Source organism: Gorilla gorilla, chromosome 14, assembly GCF_029281585.2.
Source record: "Gorilla gorilla gorilla isolate KB3781 chromosome 14, NHGRI_mGorGor1-v2.1_pri, whole genome shotgun sequence".
NCBI classification, from domain to species: domain Eukaryota; kingdom Metazoa; phylum Chordata; class Mammalia; order Primates; family Hominidae; genus Gorilla; species Gorilla gorilla.
This window is the reverse complement of record NC_073238.2, coordinates 47,014,739-47,040,209: the sequence shown is the minus strand read 5'-3', so window position 1 is coordinate 47,040,209 and position 25,471 is coordinate 47,014,739. Positions and strand designations below refer to the sequence as shown.

General features: G+C 36.1%; 1 protein-coding gene across 12 annotated transcripts in view; it reads right to left on the bottom strand.

The window, feature by feature from the left end:
• The window catches only part of PDS5B (PDS5 cohesin associated factor B), a 187,140-nt gene that overhangs the window by 53,862 nt on the left and 107,807 nt on the right, over positions 1-25,471 (bottom strand). For all 12 annotated transcript variants that reach the window (XM_019039884.4, XM_055360563.2, XM_004054355.5 and 9 more), the window contains 6 exons: positions 25,389-25,470; positions 22,773-22,821; positions 19,801-19,940; positions 18,225-18,340; positions 12,650-12,755; positions 9,591-9,751 (listed from right to left, as the gene is read on the bottom strand). In XM_019039884.4, coding sequence (XP_018895429.2) covers positions 9,591-9,751; positions 12,650-12,755; positions 18,225-18,340; positions 19,801-19,940; positions 22,773-22,821; positions 25,389-25,470 — 654 coding nt within the window. The remainder of the gene's footprint in view (positions 1-9,590; positions 9,752-12,649; positions 12,756-18,224; positions 18,341-19,800; positions 19,941-22,772; positions 22,822-25,388; position 25,471) is intronic.

Here is a 25,471-nt window from a genome sequence, read left to right as displayed (position 1 = left end):
CCAGCTGCCTGCCTTGGCCTCCCAAAGCGCTGAGATTGCAGCCTCTGCCCGGCCGCCACCCCGTCTGGGAGGTGAGGAGCGTCTCTGCCTGGCCGCCCATCGTCTGGGATGTGAGGAGCCCCTCTGCCCGGCCGCCCAGTCTGGGAAGTGAGGAGCGCCTCTTCCCAGCCATCATCCCGTCTAGGAAGTGAGGAGCGTCTCTGCCCGGCCGCCCATCGTCTGGGATGTGTGGAGCACCTCTGCCTGGCCGCCCCGTCTGGGATGTGAGGAGCACCTCTGCCCAGCTGCCCCGTCTGGGAGGTGAGGAGCGTTTCTACCTGGCCGCCACCCCATCTGGGAGGTGAGGAGTGCCTCTGCCCGGCCGCGACCCCGTCTGGGAAGTGAGGAACGCCTCTGCCCGGCCGCGACCCCGTCTGGGAACTGAGGAGCGCCTCTGCCCGGCCGCCCCGTATGAGAAGTTAGGAGCCCCTCCGCCCGGCAGCCACCCCGTCTGGGAAGTGAGGGGCGCCCCCGCCCGGCAGCCGCCCCGTCTGGGAGGTTGGGGGAGCCCCCGCCCGGCAGCCGCCCCGTCTGGGAGGTGGGGGTCGCCTCTGCCCAGCTGCCACGTCTGGGAAGTGAGGAGCCCCTGTGCCCGGCCACCACCCTGTCTGGGAGGTGTACCCAACAGCTCATTGAGAACGGGCCATGATGACAATGGTGGTTTTGTCGAATAGAAAAGAGGGAAATGTGGGGAAAAGAAAGAGAGATCAGATAGTTACTGTGTCTGTGTAGAAAGAAGTAGACATAGGAGACTCCATTTTGTTCTGTACTAAGAAAAATTCTTCTGCCTTGGGATGCCGTTAATCTATAACTTTACCCCCAACCCTGTGCTCTCTGAAACATGTGCTGTGTCAACTCAGGGTTAAATGGATTAAGGGCGGTGCAAGATGTGCTTTGTTAAACAGATGCTTGAAGGCAGCATGCTCGTTAAGCATCATCACCACTCCCTAATCTCAAGTACCCAGGGACACAAACACTGCGGAAGGCCGCAGGGTCCTCTGCCTAGGAAAACCAGAGACCTTTGTTCACATGTTTATCTGCTGACCTTCTCTCCACTATTGTCCTATGACCCTGCCAAATCCCCCTCTCCGAGAAACACCCAAGAATGATCAATAAATACTAAAAAAATTTTTAAAAAAATAATAAATAAATAAAAATAAAAAATAAAGATAAAAGTTGTACCCCTGTGCAGTGCAGCTCCATCATAATCTTACGAGACTACCATATACATCTGGTCTATCGTTAACCAACACACCATTATGCAGTACATGACTTTATACCTAGTATAGTTTGTTTCTCTGACTGAACCCTGAACTATATGACAGATTATGTGCACATCTTTTCTAATTATCTCTGGGATAAGTTCCTGAAAGTGCAGAGTCAAAAACTATACACATTTTAAGTTTGCATATATTACCACATTACCAACCTAGAAGCATAGCATCATTTTATACTTCCACCAAGACAGCATTGTTGGAATGCTAACTAATACTGGTTGCATCACATAATTGCTTTTATTTGTATTTCCTTGATTACATAAGCATCTTTTCATGATTTGGAAGGCTGACAGGACTTCCTGCTTGTAAATTTCCTGTTCATTCTCTTTGCTAGTATTCTATGAGATTTATATTTGTTATTCCTTCATTAAGAATCTTTAATACATTGCAGCCAGGCACAGTGGCTCACACCTGTAATTCCAACACTTTGGGAGGCCAAGGTGGACAGATTACTTAAGGCCAGGAGACAGAGATCAGCCCGGCCCACATGGCAAAATCCGGTCTCTACTAAAAACACAAACAAAAAAAAATTGCCAGGGGTGGTGGCACACGCCTATAATCGCAGCTATTTGGGTGGCTGAGACACAAAAACTGCTAGAACCTGGGAGGCAGAGGTTGCAGTGAACCAAGAGATCAAGCCACTTACACTACAGCCTGGGAGACACAGTGAAACCCTGTCTCCAACAAAAAAAAAGGGGGGGGGGGGGGTCTTTATACATTGCAGGTATTAACCTTTTCTAACTAATATACACTGAAAATAGTTTTCCAGCATATCATTTGTGTTTCCAACTTATTTCATGCTTTTGGCTTTTATCTAAATAGTGGTTCCTCACCCCCACTAAAATAAAAGGGCACAGACTTAGCCTGTCCTCTTTATTACAATGTCCTCGACACCTAGAACTGTACTGTACACCTACAACCGTACCATACATGGTGGGGCAGGGAGTGGTGGGTAACATATAGATTTTTTTGCAACAAATGAATTTTTTAAAAATAATACAATCCAGGCCAGGCATGGTGGCTCATGCCTGTAATCCCAACACTTTGGGAGGCCAAGCTAGGCAGATCACCTGAGCCCAGGAGATCAAGACCAGCGTGGGCAACATGGCAAAACCCTGTCTCTACAAAAAATACAAAATTTAGACAAGCATGGTGGCATATGCCTGTAGACACAACAACTTGGGAGGCTGAGGTGGGGGGACTGATTGAGCCCAGGAAGTTGAGGCTGCAGTGAGCCATGACTGAGCCACTGCACTCCAGTCTAGGTAACAGAGCAAGACCCTATCTCAACAAAATAATAATAGTAATAATAACAATAATCCAACCCATCAATATTTCATTCATGACTTGGTATAAGTGTCCCTTCCTCTACAAACAAGGAAGTTATAAAAATATACTGGTTACTAGTACTTTGATTAATCCATGTTATATACTTAAACTAAATCCATGTTATACACTTAATGCAATAATTTGTCTTTGATTCTTCTGGAATATATGTAAAATCAAAGTAAGCGGTCTATTTTCCTTTCAAAACTGCTTGCTAATTATTTACTAGGTAACGTACCTTTTCCTGACCAATGTATTTGTTAAGTATTATATCCCCCCATCCACCATTATTACAGCATTGCAAATTTCTTGTATACTTTATTTCTAGGTCTTCTGATGTTTACTCCCATAATAATGTAAATGATTGTTGGTTATATACAGAAAACTTTGGATTTTTACATACTCATTTTGGCTACCCCATTTTGAGTAGTTTTTCAGTTGATTCTCCTGGATTTTCCAAGAAAATGAAAGCTTCTTCCTTTCCCACACTTGTATTTCTTATTTTATATTCTTACATAATTACACTAGCTAATGCTTCCAAAACAATGTTAAACAATAGCAGAGATAGTGTGGTATCTCACCTTGTTCCTGCTTTTATTGGGAATGCTACCGGTGTTTTACATGATGCTGCCTATTGGTTTGAGAGATATTAATTATGTTATGAAGGTACGGATTCCTATCTTATTAGATTTAATTAGAAACAGACTGATTTTTCTGGCCAGGCACGGTGGCTCACACCTCTAATCCCAGTACCTTGGGAGGCCGAGGCAGGCAGATCACGAGGTCAGGAGATCGAGACCATCCTGGCTAACATAGCAAAACCCCGTCTCTATTAAAAATACAAAAAATTAGCCAGGCATGGTGGCGGGCGCCTGTAGTCCCAGCTACTCGGGAGGCTGAGGCGGGAGAATGGTGTGAACCCGGGAGGCGGAGCTTGCAGTGAGCCGAGATCATGCCACTGCCCTCCAGCCTGGGAGACAGAGCGAGACTCCGTTTCAAAAAAAAAAAAAATCAGAAGCCCTTTCAGCATCTATCAAAAATGATCTATTGTATACCCTTTTCCCTACTTATATAATAAATTGTAAACATAAATAGTAGGCTTACTAATATTATGCCAACCCTCTCTGTATACTCCTAAAATTAACCATGTTTGGCCATAATATATTCTCGCTTTATTATTTAAATTCTCTTTTTGCTAGTATCTTGCTTATACAAAAATCACATATTAGTAAGATTTGTCTCAGCATTTTTTTGGGGGGTGGGGTGGGGTGGGGAGGATATCTTTTACTAGGTTTTAGTATTCATGTTAGTTATCCTGGCCGTAAAGAAAATGAGTGCTTTCTTTTCTATACTCTGAACAATTAAAAGAATTAGAATTCCTGGTTTCTTATAGATTTGAAATATCTCCCTCAAGACACAACTTACACTGGTGCTTTTATTAGCGAATAATGTTTCAATTTTTTTATAACTAGAGTCTGTTACGTTTTTGTCTTCCCTCATCTTGAACTTATTTACATCATTCTTAAAAATCCAGGTTTTCAAATACATTTACATAGCCATATCTAAAAGTTAAATAATTAGAGTAAAATGATAGGCAAAGACAAATCAGAGATATACAAACAAAAAGGAAACAAAATCTAGATTTAGAGGGCATAAGCAAAACTGAGTTCCAGACGGAAAAGCATAAAACTATGTAGACAGGGTAACCTCATGATAAAAAAGGGGTGGTACATTTACTGAGTCCTGTATACTTAAGAATATCCTTCATTTGCCCCTACTTAAAAATAGCTAGGGCTGCCTAGGAAATTCTTTAGTTATACTGTTTTTTCCATCAGAACTCTCCAGCTGTTGAATCATTAACTTCAGAAATTGTATGTGGTTTGAAAAGAAGTCAGCCAGCTTCATTATTTTCCACTGCACTGACCTAACTATGTTGCAGGAAGTCAGGGACCCCAGAGGGACCAGCTGAAGCCATGGCAGAAGAACGTGGATTGTAAAGGTTTCATGGACATTTATTAGTTCCCCAAATTAATACTCTTGTAATTTCTTATGCCTGTCTTTACTGCAATCTCTAAACATAAAATTTGTAAACATTTCATGGACACTTATCACTTCCCCAATCAATACTCTTGTGATTTCCTATGCCTGTCTTTACTTTAATCTCTTAATCCTGTCAGCTGAGGAGGATGTATATCGCCTCAGGACCATATGATAATTGCGTTAACTACACAAATTATATAGCATGTGTGTTTGAGCAATATGAAATGTGGGCACCTTGAAAAAAGAGCAGGATAACAGCAATCGTTCAGGGAATAAGAGAGATAACCTTAAACTCTGACCGCCGGTGAGCCAGGCATAACAGAGCCGTATTTCTCTTCTTTCAAAAGCAAATGGGAGAAATATCGCTGAATTCTTTTTCTCAGCATGGAACATCCCTGAGAAAGAGAATACGCACCTGGAGGTACAGGCTTATAAACAGCCCCCCCAGGTGCGCCTGTCTCTTATGGTTGAGGCTGCAGAGCTAAAACAGACTCCAGTCTCCCATAGCGCTCCTAGGCTTATTAGGAAGAGGAAATTCCTGCCTAATAAGTTTTAGTCAGACCGGTTGATCTCAAAACCCTGTCTCCTGATAAGATGTTATCAACGACAATGGTGCCCGAAACTTCATTAGCAATTTTAATTTCGCCTCGGTCCTGTGGTCCTGAGAGGCTTATTAGGAAGAGGAAATTCCCGCCTAATAAATTTTGGTCAGACCAGTTGATCTCAAAACGCTGTCTCCTGATTAGATGTTATCAGTGACAATGGTGCCCGAAACTTCATTAGCAATTTTAATTTCACCTCTGTCCTGTGCTCCTGTGATCTCATCCTGCCTCCACTTGCCTTGTGATATTCTATTACCCTGTTAAGTACTTGATGTCTGTCACCCACACCTATTCACACACTCCCTCCCCTTTTGAAAATCTCTAATAAAAACTTGCTGGTTTTTGTGGCTTGTGGGGCATCACGGATCCTACCAATGTGTGATGTCTCCCCTGGATGCCCAGCTTTAAAATTTCTCTCTTTTGTACTCTGTCCCTTTATTTCTCAAGCCGGCCAACGCTTAGGAAAAATAGAAAAGAACCTACGTGATTATCGGGGCAGGTTCCCCAATATAACTAGTTTTTCTTGATATTTGTGAAATCACTTTTGCAATCCCTGAAAATTTAGCAAACTGCACCAGTATATTTTCCAAAAATGAGTCTTCACCTCCAGATTCATATTTTAAATCATTCAAAACAAATTTATTATTATTTTCTTGAATATTTTCCATTTCCCATTATTCTACTGTCTTCTCCAAAGATGTCAATTATGGTTTTTCACTATCTGCAATTCATTCCCTTTAACTCCATTTTTTCTCTCCAATTTCTCCATATTCTATGCAGATTTCCTAAAGCCAAATCTCTAGCTTACTGATTCCATCTTCCACATTGTTTATTCTGCTCCTTGCTACTTATATTAAATTATATTCTATAGTCAATATCCTTAGCTCTTTTTCATGTATTACTTCATTTTTGTTATCTTTTTTCCTCTCATGTCATTTGCTGTTTACCTTCCTTGGCAGCTTAAATAACTGTCTAAGACAGTTATTTAAATATTGCTTATCAGTTACTTTGGAATGCTAAGATATTTACATAGGTTTTGTGTTTGTTAACTTGCTTATCTGTATTCTGTTAATTCATCTTTGAGTAAGAAAAATTCTCTCTGGCTTTGCTATTTAAACAAAAGTATAGTTAGCATCTCCCAGATGACTGAACACTTCTTTAAAAAATTAACATCAAAGCTCCCAACTCAGGCTACAGTTGCTTCATCACCTGGCTAAGTAGCATAGGAATGAGAGTTAGGACTAAAGGTAGTAAGTCCTTTTTCTCTGTGTAATTTATCTCCAAATTTGTTAAAACTCTTACAAGGATAAGAACCAGTCACTTGAGCTATGGGTACATCACATGTTATGACAGGATCCTCAGTTTTGGCACATCTAACTACTTTTAGGAGAGTCAGACTCCTGAGAGACAAGCTGAGACACAATGGAATTCATGTAACTCATCGTTATGGAACCCCATAACTCATCTTCATTTTTTGTTTAATGGGTTAAGCGTATAATTTTCTTCTGTTCTCGTAAAGTGGGTAAAAAGATATTTCCTTCATGATTTTCCTTAGTCTTACCTTATCACTAAACTTTGCTCTTCCTGGTAAACAGGTTGACCTAAAGAAAAATACTATGACCACAAAGCCTCTCCTTTAGTCCTAGTACAGCTAAAATCAGGTTTTCTTTCTTTCTCTTAAAGTGTGTCCATATAGCAATATCCTCCCTCTAAATTAGCAAATAATAGGACACTTACAGTACACTGCCAATACATATCCCTTGTCAGTGTTCTCACTTTCAATAGAGTCTTAATGGCACATCTGGTGCCAATTCTGTCCAGTTTGTGGTAGCTTTACTTAGATACATTTTTCTTTAGGTTCTTTTTAATTATTCTGATGAATTCAAGGGAAGGCAGTTTAATCAACATTCTCTTAACTATATTATTTTTCCTCAAAATCAACTCACCCAATTTAATAATTTAAAAAATTAAATCTACATACATAATTTATCTCCTGGAAGAAATTATTATGAGTTATTTCATCAAGAACAGTGTGTGCACACTGCAGGAATTCAGTATCAGCTGACTTAATTCTCCTCATGAGAAGTATCTGAAATATATTCAGTATATAAATCAAATATTTTAAATACTTCAGTTCCATATTAAAGCAATACATTTTAAAATGCCCCATGTACATTTTAAAATGTCCACCTTTTGACCCTGTTCTTGTGGTTCTACAAATATATCAAACCATGTTTCTTTAAAATATAAAAGTTACTAGGGAAAAACAATCTAGAATGAAAATAATAAAACCTCCAGGGAATAAGCCAAATTTGAACTTTGTCAATGCTCTAATTAGAAAAGAAACTGCTGTAATGGATATCGCACCATAGGCACTGGAGCCAAACAGGCCTAAATTCAAATCCTGGCTCTGTCACTTGCTACCTGTATGACCTGGGTCCATTTACCACTTGAACATTAGATTCCTCATTTGGAAAACTAGGATAATAACCGCACTTCACTGAATTGTTACAATGTTTAAATGAGACAGTATAGTAAGTGGGCATTCAGCAAATGGTATATTGTTATATACAGTTTATACATAATGAGTGGGTTATGTATACATAATACATATGTGTGTGTGACAAATACACACATACACATACACATACACATACATACAACCAAACTCTCATCTCTGATCTGATTAGGAGAGCCACAGCACCATCCAAAGGGAAGCTTATGCTCTGGGATTACTTAAAAATTAGAAGTCAAGGCCAGGCGTGGTGGTTCATGCCTGTAATCCCAGCACTTTGGGAGGCGGAAGCAGGCAGATCACTTGAGGCCAGGAGTTGGAGCCCAGCCTGGTCAACATGGTGAAGCCCTGTCTCTATTAAAAATACAAAAATTAGCCAGGTGTGGTGGTGCAGGCCTGTAATTCCAGCTACTCAGGAGGCTGAGGCAGGAGAATTGCTTGAACCTGGGGGGCAGAAGCTGCAGTGAGCCAAGATTGCGCCACAGCACTCTAACCTGGGTGACAGAGTAAGACTTCAAGTCAGTTCCAAACAATAAGGTTTCTTACTCTTGCCAGAGAGAGTACTGTTATAAAATTTTAGTAGGTTTCTATTACCATTTAAATAATTGCCGGCCAGGCACGCTGGCTCATGTCTGTAATCCCAGCACTTTGGGAGGCTGAGGCGGGCAGGTGATATCACCTGAGGTCAGGAGTTCAAGACCAACCTGGCCAACATGGCAAAACCCCGTCTCTACAAAAAATTAGCCGGGCATGGTGGCGGGTGCCTGTAATCCCAGCTACTCAGGAAGCTGAGGCAGGAGAATCGCTTGAACCTGGGAGGTGAAGGTTGCAGTGAGCTGAGATCACACCACACTACACTCCAGCATGGGCAACAGAGTGAGGCTCCATCTCAAAAAAAAAAGAAAAAAAGAAAGTAATAATAATGCCTTTGTTCTATTTATCAGCAGTTTCTAGAATAAAGTACACATGAACAGAAAGGAATAACAAAAATTATACCTGAAACTCTAATTGTGAGCTAGCTTTACTCCCAGTCTCTTTCTAAGGAAAAGACCCATAGGCAATTCTTCTCCATATAAAAGCATGGTACCCCAATCACAACTAACCAGACTAATGGGTAAGCCAGAAGTGATGAGGTAGAGGTGAAAGCAACCACTTATGACTACGCCAGTATCAGAACCACCTATTCCATCTTCTCTCCAAGAACTAGAAGAAGAGATATACATAGAGAAGCAAGCAGTGCCATGTAAGAAATGAAGATTTATTCTTCTGATTATAAAATCTTGAACTATGATTATCCCAGGATAACAGCTCAATTTGCAATTATGGGAAATACTGGAACACAGACAAAATTGCACTGCTGTTAAGGTAAGTATTCCATGCTTCTCTACTTCCCTGTGTCAATTAAAGCACTGCTTCCGAATTTTTTTTGTTTCAGCCCTAAATCACAGAGGAAACTAAAGAATATTATGGATAGTCCTGATGAAATTCCTTTGAAACTTCCCATCATACCTTAAATTCATATGAATTGTTTATTCTATGCCATAATATACCAGGGACTATCTAACTGATGCATCAGAAAGACATGCCATGTTTATCCCCCACACTCATGCATCTTCTAAAATACCAATCAACGCTTTCTCCCAGGAAAGGAGAATCTAAACTGAACATTACAGACTTAAGATAACCTAGACAGTTTTTCCTCAAAACTTGAAAGATTCCAATTATTGCATAAATCAAGAAATAATTATGTTTCTGATGTCCAGAATATTTTTGAAAATAAACTCAACTCACGATCTGATGTGTGGAAAATCCTCTTCAATTTTGCTTCCTGTGTTTTTGAAAATTTGTAGTGCAGCTTCTGCTACTTTTTCATCATCCATTTTCAGACAAGCCAGTAATGATTCAAATGTTTCAGCAGAATGAAATGAGATGGGATGTGTAAATGAGAGTACCTATAAAATGAATCATAAAAATGATTTGTAAAACTTTTTCATCTTTATAATACAAATCCAAAATATTACATATTAGAAATACTATAAATCAAAGTCTGTTAAAAAAAAATTATGTTGACCAAAATCTGAGAGCACTATAAATAAAATTTAAAACATACTCAACTATGTAACAGAAATGTTCCTCTGTAGGAAGATTGTATGATATAATGAAGTAATTTCTTCTAAAATTAAATTACATGTTAATATAATTTTAATCAAAATAATTTAGATTTTGATTATTATTCAGGTTTTTTGGTGGGGAATGAGAGGAGAAAAGGGGACATGAAGAGAGAATTTAACAAAACATCTCTCATCTTCTCAATAAACATCATTAGCAGAGACGGAATAAGAAGAGAATAAACTAGACTGACCAGACAGTAAAAAAGTCTATAAAGTTCCAATGTCCAAATCACAATGGTACGAACATTAGAATAATCATGAAACAGAAAATGTAAGGCAGTTAAGTAGACTCTAGGATATATAAAAAATTAGATTATATAAATTGTAAGAGATTACAAAGAAGTCAACATAAAATAAATAGTCCTGGGAAAACTGAATAGCTATTGGGAGAAAATCAAATTAGACCCCTTGCCCCCACAACACACTTTCAAAATAAATTTCAGATGGGTTGTGTTTAAGATTTTAAAAAATAAAAACAACAAAAACCCTCCGTAAAAGATAGGGTTTTTTAAAGCATAAAATAAACAAAAGGAATCAAATGTGGAATGTAAAAAAAGCACACAGCAGAAAAATATACCAAGTATAATGCCACATTTATAAGTTTCTAAAATAATCAAAATAAGCAACATGTTATTTAGAGATACATACATAGATGATAAAACTATAAAGAATATTGAAAGATTAATAAATCCAAAATTCAGGATAATGATACCTGGTAAGGGGATGTAAGTAGGCAAGAAAAAAGACTACTCAGAGAACTTGAACAGTATTTTTAATATTCAATTTAATTTGACACTCTATTTACTTTTCACTTGTATTCACTTGGTTACTACACTTCATAATTTACATATAAGAGAATACATGTTTGTACATATATCAAATATGTCCCAGGAAAAAGCAAAGGAAATAAAAAGCTTATTTAAATCAGTTAAAAAAAAAACAAAAGATAGAGATGTCAGTAGATGTATGAGCAAAGGATAAAAATGACCATAGGGAAAACACAAATGATTAACATATGGACCTCACTAGTATTAAATATGCAAATTAAAACATTATTTTTGCTTATCAGATTCGCAAATCTTTTAAAAATGTATTATATTCCATATTTTGAAGGTTAAAAAGATGGGTACCTTCACATACTACTGATGGGATTATACATCGGTAAAATTTCCCTGTACAGCAATTTAAATATATATTGCTCCAAGAATTTTGAAAGTGGTCACTCTCTTTAACTCAGTAATGCTCTCCCAGTTTTCTAAAAAATAAGATATTACCAAGAGATCTTACATAGAAACATTTACCTTAGTGTTGTTTGTAAGAATAAAAGTAGAAAAATCAAAATATTCAACAATAGGAAAATACTAGTGATACAGAGAAAGGAGAGTCCCAAAGTGAGGATTAGCCCGCAAGGATTCTTGGATTTGCCAAGTAAAGAATTCAAGGGCAAGCCAGTGATAGGGTAGAAGAAAATAACTTTATTGAAGCAGCAGTCTTACAGCTCCGGAGGTGTTACATACACTTCTATGACTGCTTCTGCAGAACAGCACTACCCCATAGGTAGGGTGCAGAGAGTTGTAGCTCAGGGCAGTTTTACAGTAATATTTATACCTACTTTTAATTATATACAGACTAACGGGCAGTTTATGCAGAAATTCCTAGGGAAGGGGAAGTAGCTTTTGGGTCATCAGGTCATTGCCAAGGAAAGGGACAGTAACTCCCAGATATTGCCATAGCAATGGTAAACTGACAAGGCACATTGGTGGGCGTGTCTTGTGGAAAGCTGCTTCTATCTCGCCCTTGTTTTAGCTAGTCCTCAATTTGGTCCTGTATCTGAGCTCCGCCTCTGGAGTCCAGTCCTGCCTCCTATCTCGGTAGGATAGTATGATACCCCAAATATGGGCTAATCACCATTTCAAAAATGTTTATTATTATTTTTACTATGAGCTAGGCACGGTGCTAACAAATTCATGTACAAGCTTTAACGTCCTTTGCAAGACAAGTACTTTATTATTATCTCGATTTCATATGAGGAAATGAGGCAAGTAATGTGGTCAAAGGCAGACAGCTACTAAATGACAGCCAAAAACCAGATCTGCTTTAGACACTCTTAAAAAAAAAACTCTTGAAAAACACCAGAAAAATGCTTATACTTTAATAAGGGAAAATAGTTAGGGATACAAAATTGTATATTCAGTTTGATCTCAATGATCCCAACTATGCATTTGTTGAAGATTAAAAGGAAACAAAAGAAACTAATGTTTATGTATGATCAACCTATGTTTTTTATAATTTTATATATTCTAAAGTTGTCAATAATGAACTAATATTTTTACAATCAGTAAAAGACAGAATATTTTATGAAACAAAAAAAATAAGTTTTAGAAAGAATTTGGCTCATTCTACAGTAGAGTTGTACCTTCTTTGCTCACTAATGACACCCTGAATTATACTCCACTATTTTAATATAATTAGTACTAGGCTAGATTATAGCATTTAAACCCCAAAATAATCAGATTACATGTAAGAATAAATATACAACTTCTAAATCATCTAAAACAACTGAGAAAATTTTACTTTGGATTATACAAACTTAAGAAGAAAACATCAAGAACAAATAATATAAACTGTATATGTTAAACAGATATCTAATTAGGCACTTAATTTTAAATAGATACTTACCTTAAGCAGTTCAAGACCTGCTCTGATGGCTTGATCAGTTGGAACACCCTCATCTTCATCATCTGCTGTTCCATCTATTGATTTGTTCACTTGTTTAATAAGAGCACTAAAATATGACCAAAAAAGTCACTTTTTCAAATGTTACTAGCAATGTCTAAGAAAAATAATCCTGTGTTACATATATGTGCACATACATATATACATATCCGAACCAAATACAAATTTGATATAGCTGGTTTTTAACACTACTGCAAAACAACTATAGTATTTTCAGATGCTTCTTTTCAAAAACAATTCTTTTCCCTTGCCCATTCAAATGAGGTCAAAATGTTATTCAATTTGCTCTTTATTAATGCTATCAATATCTTTATCATCTTTTCCATGGCAGGTCTGAGCCCAAACACATAAATGACAAATTATTTTTAATTATCTAAAACTGATCACTAGTCCAGCAAGTAGAACAATATACACAGAAATAAAAAAGGATAAAGGAAACATTAAGCACTTCCAAACTATTTACCAAACATTACTGTGTGTCAGGCACAGCTGTCAAAGTCAGAAATATACCTAGGCCTCCTCCTAAAAGGTGTAAGAATACCTAGGTAACAGACATACAATAAAACCTCATTAGAACATCAGAAAAGGAACTACAATAGATCAAAAGGAAACATGATGTTTTCAAGCTTTCTTCTAATAAAAACAAGCTTACGTTATTTTATTTATTTATTTATTTTATTTATTTATTTTTGAGACGAAGTTTCACTTTGTCGCCCAGGCTGGAGTGCAGTGGCGTGATCTCGGTTCACTGCAACCTCCACCTCCTGGGTTCAAACAATTCTCCTGCCTCAGCCTCCCAAGTAGCTGGGATTACAGGTGCGCGCCAACAAACCCAGCTAATTTTTGTATTTTTAGTAGAGACGGGGTTTCACCATGTTGGTCAGGCTGGTCTCAAACTCCTGACCTGAAGTGATCTGCCCGCCTTTGCCTCTCAAAGTGCTGGGATTACAGATGTGAGCCACCACGCCCGGCCAAGCTTGTTATTTTAAAATAAACATCTGTACCCAGGCACAGTGGCTCACTCCTGTAAACACAGCCACTTAGGAGGCTGAAACAGGAGGGTCACTTGAGGCCAGGAGTTCAAGACCAGCCTGAGCAACATAACAAGACCCTGTCTCTACATAAAATTTAAAAAATTAGCCTGGCATGGTAGTGTGTGCCTGTTATCCCAGCTATTTGGGAGGATCACTTAAGCACAGTAGCTTAAGGTTACAGTGAGCTATGATGCACCACTGCACTCCAGCCTGGGTGACAGAGTGAGACCCTATCTCTAAAAATATAAATAAACATTTGTAATGCATTGACAATTATCTAAAATAATCATTTATACTGATGGGTATGTATTTGTCCTTTTTATAAAAAACACCACCAGAGACAGAAAACATACCAAAATACAAGAAAATTCAATTATTCAATGTTCCTTAAAATGTTTAGTAAATATGCTTCTACAAAAATATTATATATTCAAATTTAAGGTCAAGTTAGGAGTTAAATATATCTGTCCCCATTATAGGGTCCCCTTAAATTGATCATCTCTTTAACAGTTGGTATTTCTGAGGGTGTTTTCTCTTTTTCTGCTCATTTTCCCTAATCAGCTTATTCTCTTATCTCCAACTATTCCAAATACAAATCTTCAATCTGAATCCTTCCCATATTTTCAGTAGCCCCAAGATTTTTTAACCTAGATATACGCAGGAATGAAAACTATCACATTTCCAAAAGTAAACTCATTTTCTTCCACGACTGAGAGTATGAAGCTCTCAGTGAAGTGAAGCAAGTAAAAAATAAGTTAACAAACACATTAAAAAGATCATCAGAGAACAAGACGGAATACAAAAAAAGGCCACAACAAGAAGAAAAGTTCCATAGCCAGGGTAATTAGGAAAGGGATTTCTGAGGAAGGACAACTGAACTACTAACAGCCAGGCATACGAAAATCTATGGGAAAGCACCTACCTGAAAGATCAAAGAAAATCAACTGAAAAACTATTTTAAAATACTAAGAATTCAGTGGGGTAAAACAAAACACTCAAAAATCAATAGCACTTTTCTGTATCAGCAAAAACTACCTAAAAAAACAGAGAGGGGAAATCTATTCACAATAACAAGTCAAAATATAAAAAAATAACTAAAAAGTTGTAATGTACAGAATCTCCATGTCATTTGGTATGGGACAAGATTCCACAGGTACATACTAAGTCTCATATGGAAGAATTAATTAGTGCTTAGGAACAGCCAATAAATTTTACGGAAGGAGGGATGAAAGAACTTCCTCTAATGTATCACAACCTCAGAAGACTAAAGAACCAAAGGGAATCCAGCAAGGATCCAAACCATGTAAGAATTTATGCTATAATAAAGCAACACCTCAAATCAAATGAGAATCAATTTTTCTGTAAATGGAGTTCATACAACTATCTACCATGTGCCTTTGAAAAAGACTGGGTCATCCCTTCTCAGCCTTTTGGCTAGGATCAAGTGTAAAAAGGACTGGGTCAAGGGCAGGGCACAGTGGCTCATGCCTGTAATCCCAGCACTTTGGGAGGCCAAGGCGGGCAGATCAGTTGAGGCCAGGAGTTCGAGACAAGCCTGGGCAACACGGTGAAACCCCATTTCTACTAAAAATACAAAAATTAGCTGGATGTGCTGGCACATGCCTGTAATCCCAGTTACTCGTAAGGCTGAGGCAGGAGAATCGCTTGATCACAGCAGGCGGAGGCTGCAGTGAGCTGAGATCAAGCCACTGCACTCTAGCCTGGACAACAGAGTGAGACTTACTCAAAAAAAAAAAAAAAAAGACTAAGTCTCTATGTCCACCTTACACGAAATTCCAGACTAATTACAGATTTAAATGTAAAAAAGCAGAGCTATTAATATGATACCAAAGGCTGAAATAAACCACAAAGGAAATGACTGACATTTAATTATACAATGTAATATTTATTAATTGCAAAGAGATTTAAAAGGTGATTCAACTGGGTGAACAGCCTTATTTTATAAAGCATTCTTATAATCAATAAGAAAAAGACAATTTCACTGAGTCCCTATAGAAAAATAAAAGGCATTCTCCAAAGGGATAAAATTAGCCAAGACATAAATGAAAAAAAAAGTTCAACCTTATTAATAATTGTTCAACTTTTCTATTTGAAACACAAGAAATTTTTTAAAGGGTACATCTCTTCATTCACCTATAAAATGACAAATATTGAAAAGAATAACAGCCACTGTTGGGAAGAGTCAGATGAAATGGACATTCACTGACTACTATAGGGGACTAAAAGTAGAATCTTTCTGTACAGTGTAGTGGTTAACCAAGTGGGCTCCAGAGACAGACTTCCTAGGTTTAAATGCTGTTTTCCACACTCCAGCAGTGGGAAGGTTACTCACCCTATGTGCAGTTTACTGCTCTTTATCTGTAAAATGGGAATAATAATACTTCCTATCCATGAAGAAAGAAGTTAGTTAAAACATAAATTCTTAGAATAACACCAGGCACATTATAAAGCACTAACTGCTACTTGTTCTTATTGTTTATGTTTTGACATATCTTCTAGATCACTATGACCTTCTGATTCCTAAAGCCAAGATCTATTCCTGGTTTTCAGTCTCTTTGTCCACAATATACTTTACTTCTGAAAATCTCCTCCATCTTAACTCAAAACATTACAATAACCTGGTCTTCTTACATTTCTACAATTTCTCTACTGTAAAAAAAATTTCCAAAGTTCTGTCTATGATCTTTTTACTTCTTTCTATACAATCTGAGCAGATTAATCCATTCTCATAGTTTCACATTAAACTTGATAAGCCTTGATTTTTTTAATTGTTTGTCATGTACAAGTAGGAAGCACATCCTCTCTCACCTCCTTCAAAAACAGCTCCTTTCATTCTTTTCAAGGTACTACTATTCTCCACATCATTTGGACTTGAATCCTAATATTTCTGGTTCTTCCTTGCCTTTATTCCCCATATCCAGTAAGCTGGCAATTTTTTAGGTTGTTGTTTTAAAATTTCCCTCAAATACGTTGTCTCCTTTCCATTCCACTACTAGCCATAGACAATTAAAACACCTTGGCAATCTATCTCTTCTACTTCCCTCCTCCTAGCCATCATCTCAATCATCCATAGTTCTCAACAGATCAAGTAAAAGGAAGCTCAATGTTAAAGGCTTTCACAATCTGCTCCCCATCTGGCTTTTTAAGGATCATCTCATAACAGTTTTATATGATGCCACATTACACTATAAATAGATGGCAATCATTTTCTAAATATCTCTTTTCTTTACTATCAAATTAGCTTAATTTATGTTAACCTCAATGGCAAGAATGGCACTTCTATAAAAACAGAATCTTACCCATTCTTCCCCTCTTAGGTGAAATATTATCCCTTAGAGATATCCTCTTTCAATACTGTGAACTCTATTTGCAATAATCTTACTGAACTACAATATAATCTCCTGATTTGAAATCTTTATTCCACTACTGACAGAAGGTATAACAGCAGACTATGCTTTGCCAGTACCTAAAGAGTACTGCCTTGAATAGAGAAGGCATGGGATTACTTACTTAATAAATTTGTCTGATTCAGAGTCTTCCTCTTACAAATATAGAGGCTTCTACTTCTTGTCTTGCTTTTTAAACCTCAGAACTACCTCTTCAAATGAAAACTGATACAAGAGGAGTCCAAAGTGACTGACAGGTAACCAAAGTAGGGTCTCTCTATTTGTAAGGGGTCAATGACCAAAAGCTACGCCCAATGCCTTCCCCAACAAAACATCTCCAAAAGGGTTTGAGCATAAGATGAAAAAATAATTAGTATTATTTATTTTAGATTATAATATATAGCTCTCAAAGAACACTACTGATGACTAACTAGTAAGTCAGTATGCGCTATATATATTGTATAAGTACTTTATTTTTTCAACCAGAGGAAAACATTTTAGGGAAAGTTTAAAAATAAAAAAACACCTCTTCCCACATTTCACAAAAGGGAATGCAGAGATAAAAAGAAATAAGTTTCCAACTTCTCACAGGTAGTATCAAAGCTGAAACTTTAAATGAGAGTTGTTTTAAAAAACAACATTTTCAGTTCTCAAATTATCTGTGAAAATGTATCATTTGTTCCTTTGCAACAGATTCACCTAGTTTCCCAAGGGTATAAATAAAATTTATTTATATTACCTAAACTACACAAGTTAACAAAAACAAAGAGTGTCTGGTATACCGTTAACAGATAAAATTAGGCTTAGATTGACAATTTCTCATACAATTTGAACCAATCCTTAAAATTAAAATAAATAACAAGAATAACAACAAATATACAGGTACAGATGAGTGTGTATATATATATATGTGTGTGTCTGTGTGTGTGTGTGCATATACAAATACAGATATATACAGAGGAGTACACAATACACACGGATGTGTAGCTAGATATAGCAGGCACTCAACAATGACTGATTCCTGAATGTACACATTAATGAACAGCAATGAGAACTCAGTATTTTATATACAAATACCTGATAGATTCGGTATCTATGTGCACAGGTGCTATCCTCTCCAAGAGAAACTTGATCATTTCCAGGAAAGGATTTGTAGGCTGTTTGGGGTTGCCCAACTTCTTAGTTATTTCACGCTGTAATACAGATTATTTCAGTATTACAAAAGTACATTTAAACAAATCATTATGTTAAAATATTAAGAACCGACAATAATTAAAACCATGTAGTACTGACGCTGAAATAAACAAACTGTAAGAATTGAACAACCCCAGAAAAAAAGACTGAATTAAGGATTTAGCATATGAAAAAGGTAATATTTCAAGTAATCAGGGAAAAGGTAGACTAGTCAATACACTGTATTGAAATAACTGGATAGACATTTGGAATAAGAACAAAGTAAGGTCCCTGTCTCACATATTACATCAAAAATATTCCAAAAGAATAAAAATACAAATGAATAAAACCAAGAGTCACTGGATGCACAAACTTGAGGAAGTAAAATTATCAGAAGAGCTTGTTAAAACTATAGATTCCTGTATTTAACTCTGAAGATTCTCATTTAGTTGATCTGGGGTGAAGTCAAGAATCATCTTTCTCTAAAAAGCATTTCAGAAGGTACACAGGTAACAGATTAAGAATCACTGACAACAATAAATATTTTCATTGACTTATAACAGAATAGGATTTCATAAGCAAGACAGCAAAGCCGAACACCATGAGGAAAATACTGACTTACCTAAAGATAGAAACTATGGTATGTAAAGAACATAATAAACAAAAAGAAAGGGTCAACTAAAACTGACAGAAAATTATCTGCAACTTAGCAAATGCCATATGACAAACTCACAAATCAGTAAGATAAATACCATTCTATAAAAATAGGCAAATATTATAAACACAACTTACAAAAGAAATATGAATGGCCAATAATCCCAAGGAGAAAAAAATGGTCAGATGACTAGCGACTAACAAATATAAATACTATCAAAATAATTGTGTTTTTCTTTGTTTTTACTTGGGTTTTGTTTCCAGTAATGATACTGACCAATATTGTTGTGTGTGAGAAAATGGTCACTCTCATTACTGGTGATTAGCATAAAATTAATTCAGTTCTGGAGAACAATTTGCCAAAGCATATTAAAGGCTTTAAAAATGAGCTGTTAGCCCATGCAATTGTACTTCTTAGAATTTATCCTAAAGAAAGAATCAAGACTGTGTAAAAATATTAATTATATTCTTCTTCATAGTAATCAAAAAGTAGGAAAAAATCTAAATGTGTAACTTAGTGGACTACTCAACAAATTATAGTACATGTATTCAGTGGTATGCTATGGAGCTATTAAATACTATAAAAGACTAATTAATGAAAAAGTAAAATGTACAAAACTGTATGTATAATATCTCATTTTAGAAGGACATACACCACAATATTAACAACAGTTGTCTCTATAGAGAAATTATAGTTTATCTGCATTGTTATTTATGTGACATTTTTCAAATTTAATATAATGAATATAAATTACTTTTATAAAAGAGAGAGACAATAAAGAAGATTTGGGGGCTTTTTCAAACATCAGCTCTTTTCTCTCCTTACCACACAACCTTCAGCCTGCTTGCAGGAGCACGTTGGACTAACAAGTACTTCTAACTGCTTTCTTATTTTCTCATCATCTTCTAACACCTGTGTGAATTTCTTCATGAAATCCTGAGCCTTACCAGGATCAGGTAAATTTCCTTAAAATAAATTAAAGTTCAATTAAAATCAATTTTTTTAATTCTTAAAATAATAATAGGTCAATATTTTTCATTCCTTTTATTGCCTTAAAATCCTTACGTACAAATTCAGTTTAGTTTAACAAAATAAATTGTGAAACACCTTCAACAGTCAATTTTCACACATAAAAATATATTTTCTAGAAATATAAAACAGGAGCATTGTGAAGAGACATATATGCAAGGAAAGTCTAAAATGGCTACTTCTAAGTAATCCCTTGTAATATTTAAAGGCATCAAATGTCAACCTGAATAATGCCAATTTTATTACTGTCCCCTTGAGCTTGTTGCATACATTGCTCTCTTATAATTTAAGAGATTAATCACTAAGTTTTACCTTTAAGAACTATTTTCCTGTATTTCCCTGTTTATTGTTAAACCAACTCAGAGAGTTTACATATACACGCATGCTATCTAGCAGTGACATATACTGAGCAACCTATCCAGGTGTTACTGCTGGGTAAGTCATTACTGCATGGGAAAGAATGAGTCTTTGCAGAATCAAAAATGATTTTTATACTATTCTGCTAATGTGTCTATGTGTCAAAATACTTATGAAAGCTAATAAAACGTTGACTGTGGTATCTTTTTTTCCTGGCTTCTTAACTGTTGCAGAGAGCCAGACTAGAATATAGCATCTCCAATAACAGAAATTGTAAAATGGAACTTTGGCACTTTGTGAGGCCGAGGCAGGAGGATCACGAGGTCAGGAGTTCAAGACCACCCTGGCCAAGATGGTGAAACCCTGTCTCTACTAAAAGAATACAAAAATTAGCCTGGCGTGGTGGCAGGTGACTGTAATCCCAGCTACTCGGGAGGCTGAGGCAGAAAACTGCTTGAACCCGGGAGGCGGAGGTTGCAGTGAGCTGAGATCTTGCCACTGCACTCCAGCCTAGGCGACAGAGTGAGACTGTCTCAAAAAAAAAAAAAAAAAAAAAAGAGAGAACTCTGTGGACTATCGAAATAGCAGTAGAAATTCGAGTGAATCCCAAAATATGAATATAGTAAATGTAGTCTTCAAGTTCACATATAATTCTGAAATCCCATTTTATGTCTTGGTGAGATATTTAAATGACTTAATATAGTTAAGAATCTAAAAATATATTAATCCTCCTAAATACTTCTGTATGACTTTTTCCTGTTTCTGTAATAGAAAAAAATCTGCAAGGAAAGAGAACCACATTATAGTACAACAGATAAACATGATCACTTATAGAAGATAAATGGAATGTTTTTAGAAGTTTACATAATAAGCACCTGAGGGCAAGCTGGAAAACTGCTAGTGCAGCACTTCGCAATCTGTGTTCCAAAGACCACTAGTAGTTCAGTGGAGTTTAACAGTGTTAAGGAAAAGGTATTTTTTCAAATAATTTTGGAAAGTGTTATTTTACAGCCCCTTCATAATGGATGGGCATCATAATAAAGGCTACAATAAGGCCTATTATTTCAGAAAAAAAAAGCAAAAGGGGGGAGGGAAAAGAAGGGATAAAGAAAACTTTCAATTTAGCATTCTATAAACATATATGACAATGAAACCCCTTTTTCTCACAAGACTATTAACAACTGCAGGATACCAGCATTCCTTGAAAACAGAATCTGGGAAATATTGAACTCACTGGAAGAAAACTGATAGGGGAAGAAAAAAAAAGAACTTAGGGAATGATCTCTTTTAGGAGGCAGTATCCATAGCCAAACTATAAAAAGGTGATAGGCCAGGCACCGTGGCTCACACCTGTAATCCCAGCACTTGAGGCCAGCAGTTCAGCACTAGCCTGGGCAACATAGGAAGACCTAGTCTCTTAAAAAATGTATTTTTTAAATTAGCTGGGTGTGTTAATACATGCATGGAGTCCCAACTACTCAGGAGGCTGAGGTAGGAGGATGGCTTGAGCCCAGGAGGTCAAGATAGCTTTGAGTTATGATTGTGCCACTGCACTCCAGCCCTGGGCAAAAGAGCAAGATCTCACCTCTAAACATCAAATTAATTTTTTTTAAAAGGACTAGCACAAAACAACTTGCTTTAGCAAGTTACCCAGGGGACTGGAAAGTAGTTTTCCCAGGACAGAAGAACATTTTGGTCTTAAAGTTCTACTCATTCTAATATTCCCATTACTTAATCCAAAAACCAGTGAGTTAGGTTTACTGTTATCTTCAGTGTCTTAACATTACTTTCATACACATCTTGGAATATTTAGCATCTCAGATCCATCTTAAGATCTCTTCATTATCACCAAGTGGAAGTTCAGCAGAAGTATACCTCCAGGTGTTTCTGATTATCCCTCTATCCATTTGCTATACACAGTGACCTCTGAGGTGGGAGGAAAAGCAAATGACCTGCAAAAACAGCAACTTTTCCCTACTTTTCCACTGAACAAAGGAGATGTTCCACATAATCCTTTTGCATTTACTGTTAAATGAAATACCATTTTACTTAACATCACCTAAAGCAAAAAAGCAAATTAATATTTTTTCAAAGAAGCTGTTACGTATGTAGTTATTAGGTATATCCTTTATATTTTGGCTTGGAGTGAATTAGCTTCAGTTACTCACATTAGAGCAAGCAAAACCAAACACAGATTCAGTTTTTACAAGTTTACATGATGATTTCAATAAACTCTTAAAAATAAATTTATGTACTAAATCCTCTCTCCAGCTCTAGCTCATGTAAGACACTAAAGAAAATTTAAAATTCCTATATTATCATAGCCTATAACAAAACTGCATGAAACACTTAAAATTATAAAAAATGTTCCAATAAAAATTACATTTTATACAGATTTTAAAATAACTTACTTGTAATAACCATCACTTTTGAAAATATGGCCTTGACACTGGCATCTGTCTGTAAATCACACAAAAAAATGCAAAATTAAAATTCCCTGACAAGAAAACTTCATCATACTCTGCAAAAAATTAGACAAGCATAACCCTCTAAATGCTGCAGACCCATGCTCTTACCACTACTGTCACCTTCTTCATCTATTTTTATTAAACTCCAGATAAACTGGACAGGAGGTAGAAGTAAACTCCTTCTCTACTTTCATCACGTCTTCCCTCACCCTGTTGTGTTAGCCTCCAAACAGAAATCAGACAGCTGCACTACATTTTGTAACAGGTACATATTTTGGGGTTTTTTTTTTTTTTTTTTTTTTTTTAGAGCTGAAAGAACAGGGAAAACTCCTACAATGTTTAGACCTGAGAATTATAAGGCATGGTCATGAAGCTTATGGGGAAGACACTGGAGAAAGACAATTAAGATGTGACTGACACGTAAAAAAGATGTTTCTAAGAGTGTTAGTTACGGGTTGCATCAGGGAAGTGTTATTTCAGTGAATTAATTCATTACATTATACCATATGTAATACATTCATGTACTACTGCATGTAAAGTCATGTATAAAAGACGTTTCTTAGAGTGCTAATTATTCACTGCATCAGAGTAGTGTTATTTTAAAAAACAGAAACAAAAAAAGTCATTGAGCAAGTGTATTTAAAGTACTGAGCTAAATAAACATTGAACTGAAAGCAATAAATCAAATAAATACACAAAAAGACCAACCCTATTGAGAATGAGCTTGCTAAGAGGAACTGAGAGTTAAAGCGTAATAAAGTTCAAGAATTAATTCCCAACTATTTGGAATTTAAAGCATCTAACAGCTGTCTAGAAACATGTAAGATTTCTATTGTTGCTGTTTTATTTGGGGTGAACGAAGCGGTGCTGGGCTATCCTCCTCCATTCTGTTACTTTTTCAAAACCATCACACATGAATGAGAACTCCATCTTTACTGTGGATAACTGGGTAATTATTTCAAGACAAGCAAAAAGAAAATTCCACACTGTAGAAAAGAATTAAAACATTCTAGCTGAATTGAGACTGTATTTAGTGATTTCATGTATGACTCAGCAGGAAAGTCTAAGACCCTCCCAATTTTTAACAACAGGCAGAATGAAGAAGCTCCAACTAAATACATAAATTTTAGAGGAACAGTGAGAATCAAAAACAAAGTTATATTTGATCACAATCTCACACATCATGCTGTTCAACATATGATTTATACACTTAACATACTACCTGGATGTTATTATGATTTCCATAATGCCCAAACACAAATAATTTTATATACATGTAAGTAAGAACATCTTAAAATTTTAATAAACAGTCTTACATCTCTGGCCAGAAGGAGGTAAATATACAGAGCTCCAAGTAGCAAAGAGAGGCACTTTATCCAGAGATTATTAATGAAAACACACTAACTTACATTATGACACTAACTGAAACATGCTTATTGGCTAAAACATACTAATTTAACAGGGTTTAAGAAAAAGGACAGCAAAATCACTAAATTAGTTTTAAGTCATTTATTTTCAAGGAAAACATATTTTAACAGGTTCGATATACTCAATAATCACAGAAAAAAGGTTATGTTCAATAAAACACAAAAAGGTCATTGTTAACCTATAAAACAAAAATACTACTCAAATGTGAGCTTCAATTAGGCAAAAAAGGTGGTAGAAAATGTCTTATTACTAGTGATCTGAAGGTTTAAAAAAATAGTGAGAGGGTCACTATAAACCACTCAGACAAATGGTGTGAGTTTTTTGATTTGTAGAGCAATTGGTGAATTTATGCCTAGGGAAAAGGTGAAAATTTTCACCCCTTAGATGAAAACAACACTGCTCCATTGACCTCTGTCCTATGAAGTGTATGTGTGGAAGGGAGATTGAGAAAAAGCACTCTAAACTGAAAAAGAAAAAAGAATACTCTTGTTTTCCCTGAAGGAAATTTAAAATGACCAGGCGCACTGCTTTTTAGATGAATTATGCCTTTTACATGTCTACATACAGCATTTCAATGAAAAAAAAAAAAACCCTGGAATCATTCTAAATGATTGATAAAAGATAAAATATGATACATCCAATGGATGAATACCATCATTACATTATAAATACTAGGTAGTACATTAAAATCTCCATAAATATTAAGTAAAAACATCAAGATACCTAACTATAATTACATAATTATTGAAACTTTCTAAAACCACAAGCATATACAAAAAAGTAGGGAACATCTTAGAGTGGCAACATAAAGTGTAATTTCTTTCGATTTTCTATGCTTTCAATAATGCTGAGTTATTGTTACATCTTTATTTTAAAGCTACCAAGAAACTTTGAGTACATAGACCCACACTCTCTGTAATGTTGGGTATTACCTTTTGCAGATATAAACATTTATCACTTTCTATCTAATAAGTTTCTTAAAAATTCAGGGTTTTCTAAGCAAGGAATCCTAACTTCTACAATCAGAACTTTTGCAAACAGAAAGAATTGTTTAACACATAGCAGCAATGGTAAATAGTAATTAAAATACATGTGTTTTAAGAAACATTGAAGGAAAAAATTCTTTCTTACTTTGGGTTGCTTAATCAAGTCAAGCAAATCCTTTACTTGATGTCGGAGCAGATTTTGACATTTCCACATTTCATTCAATGCTC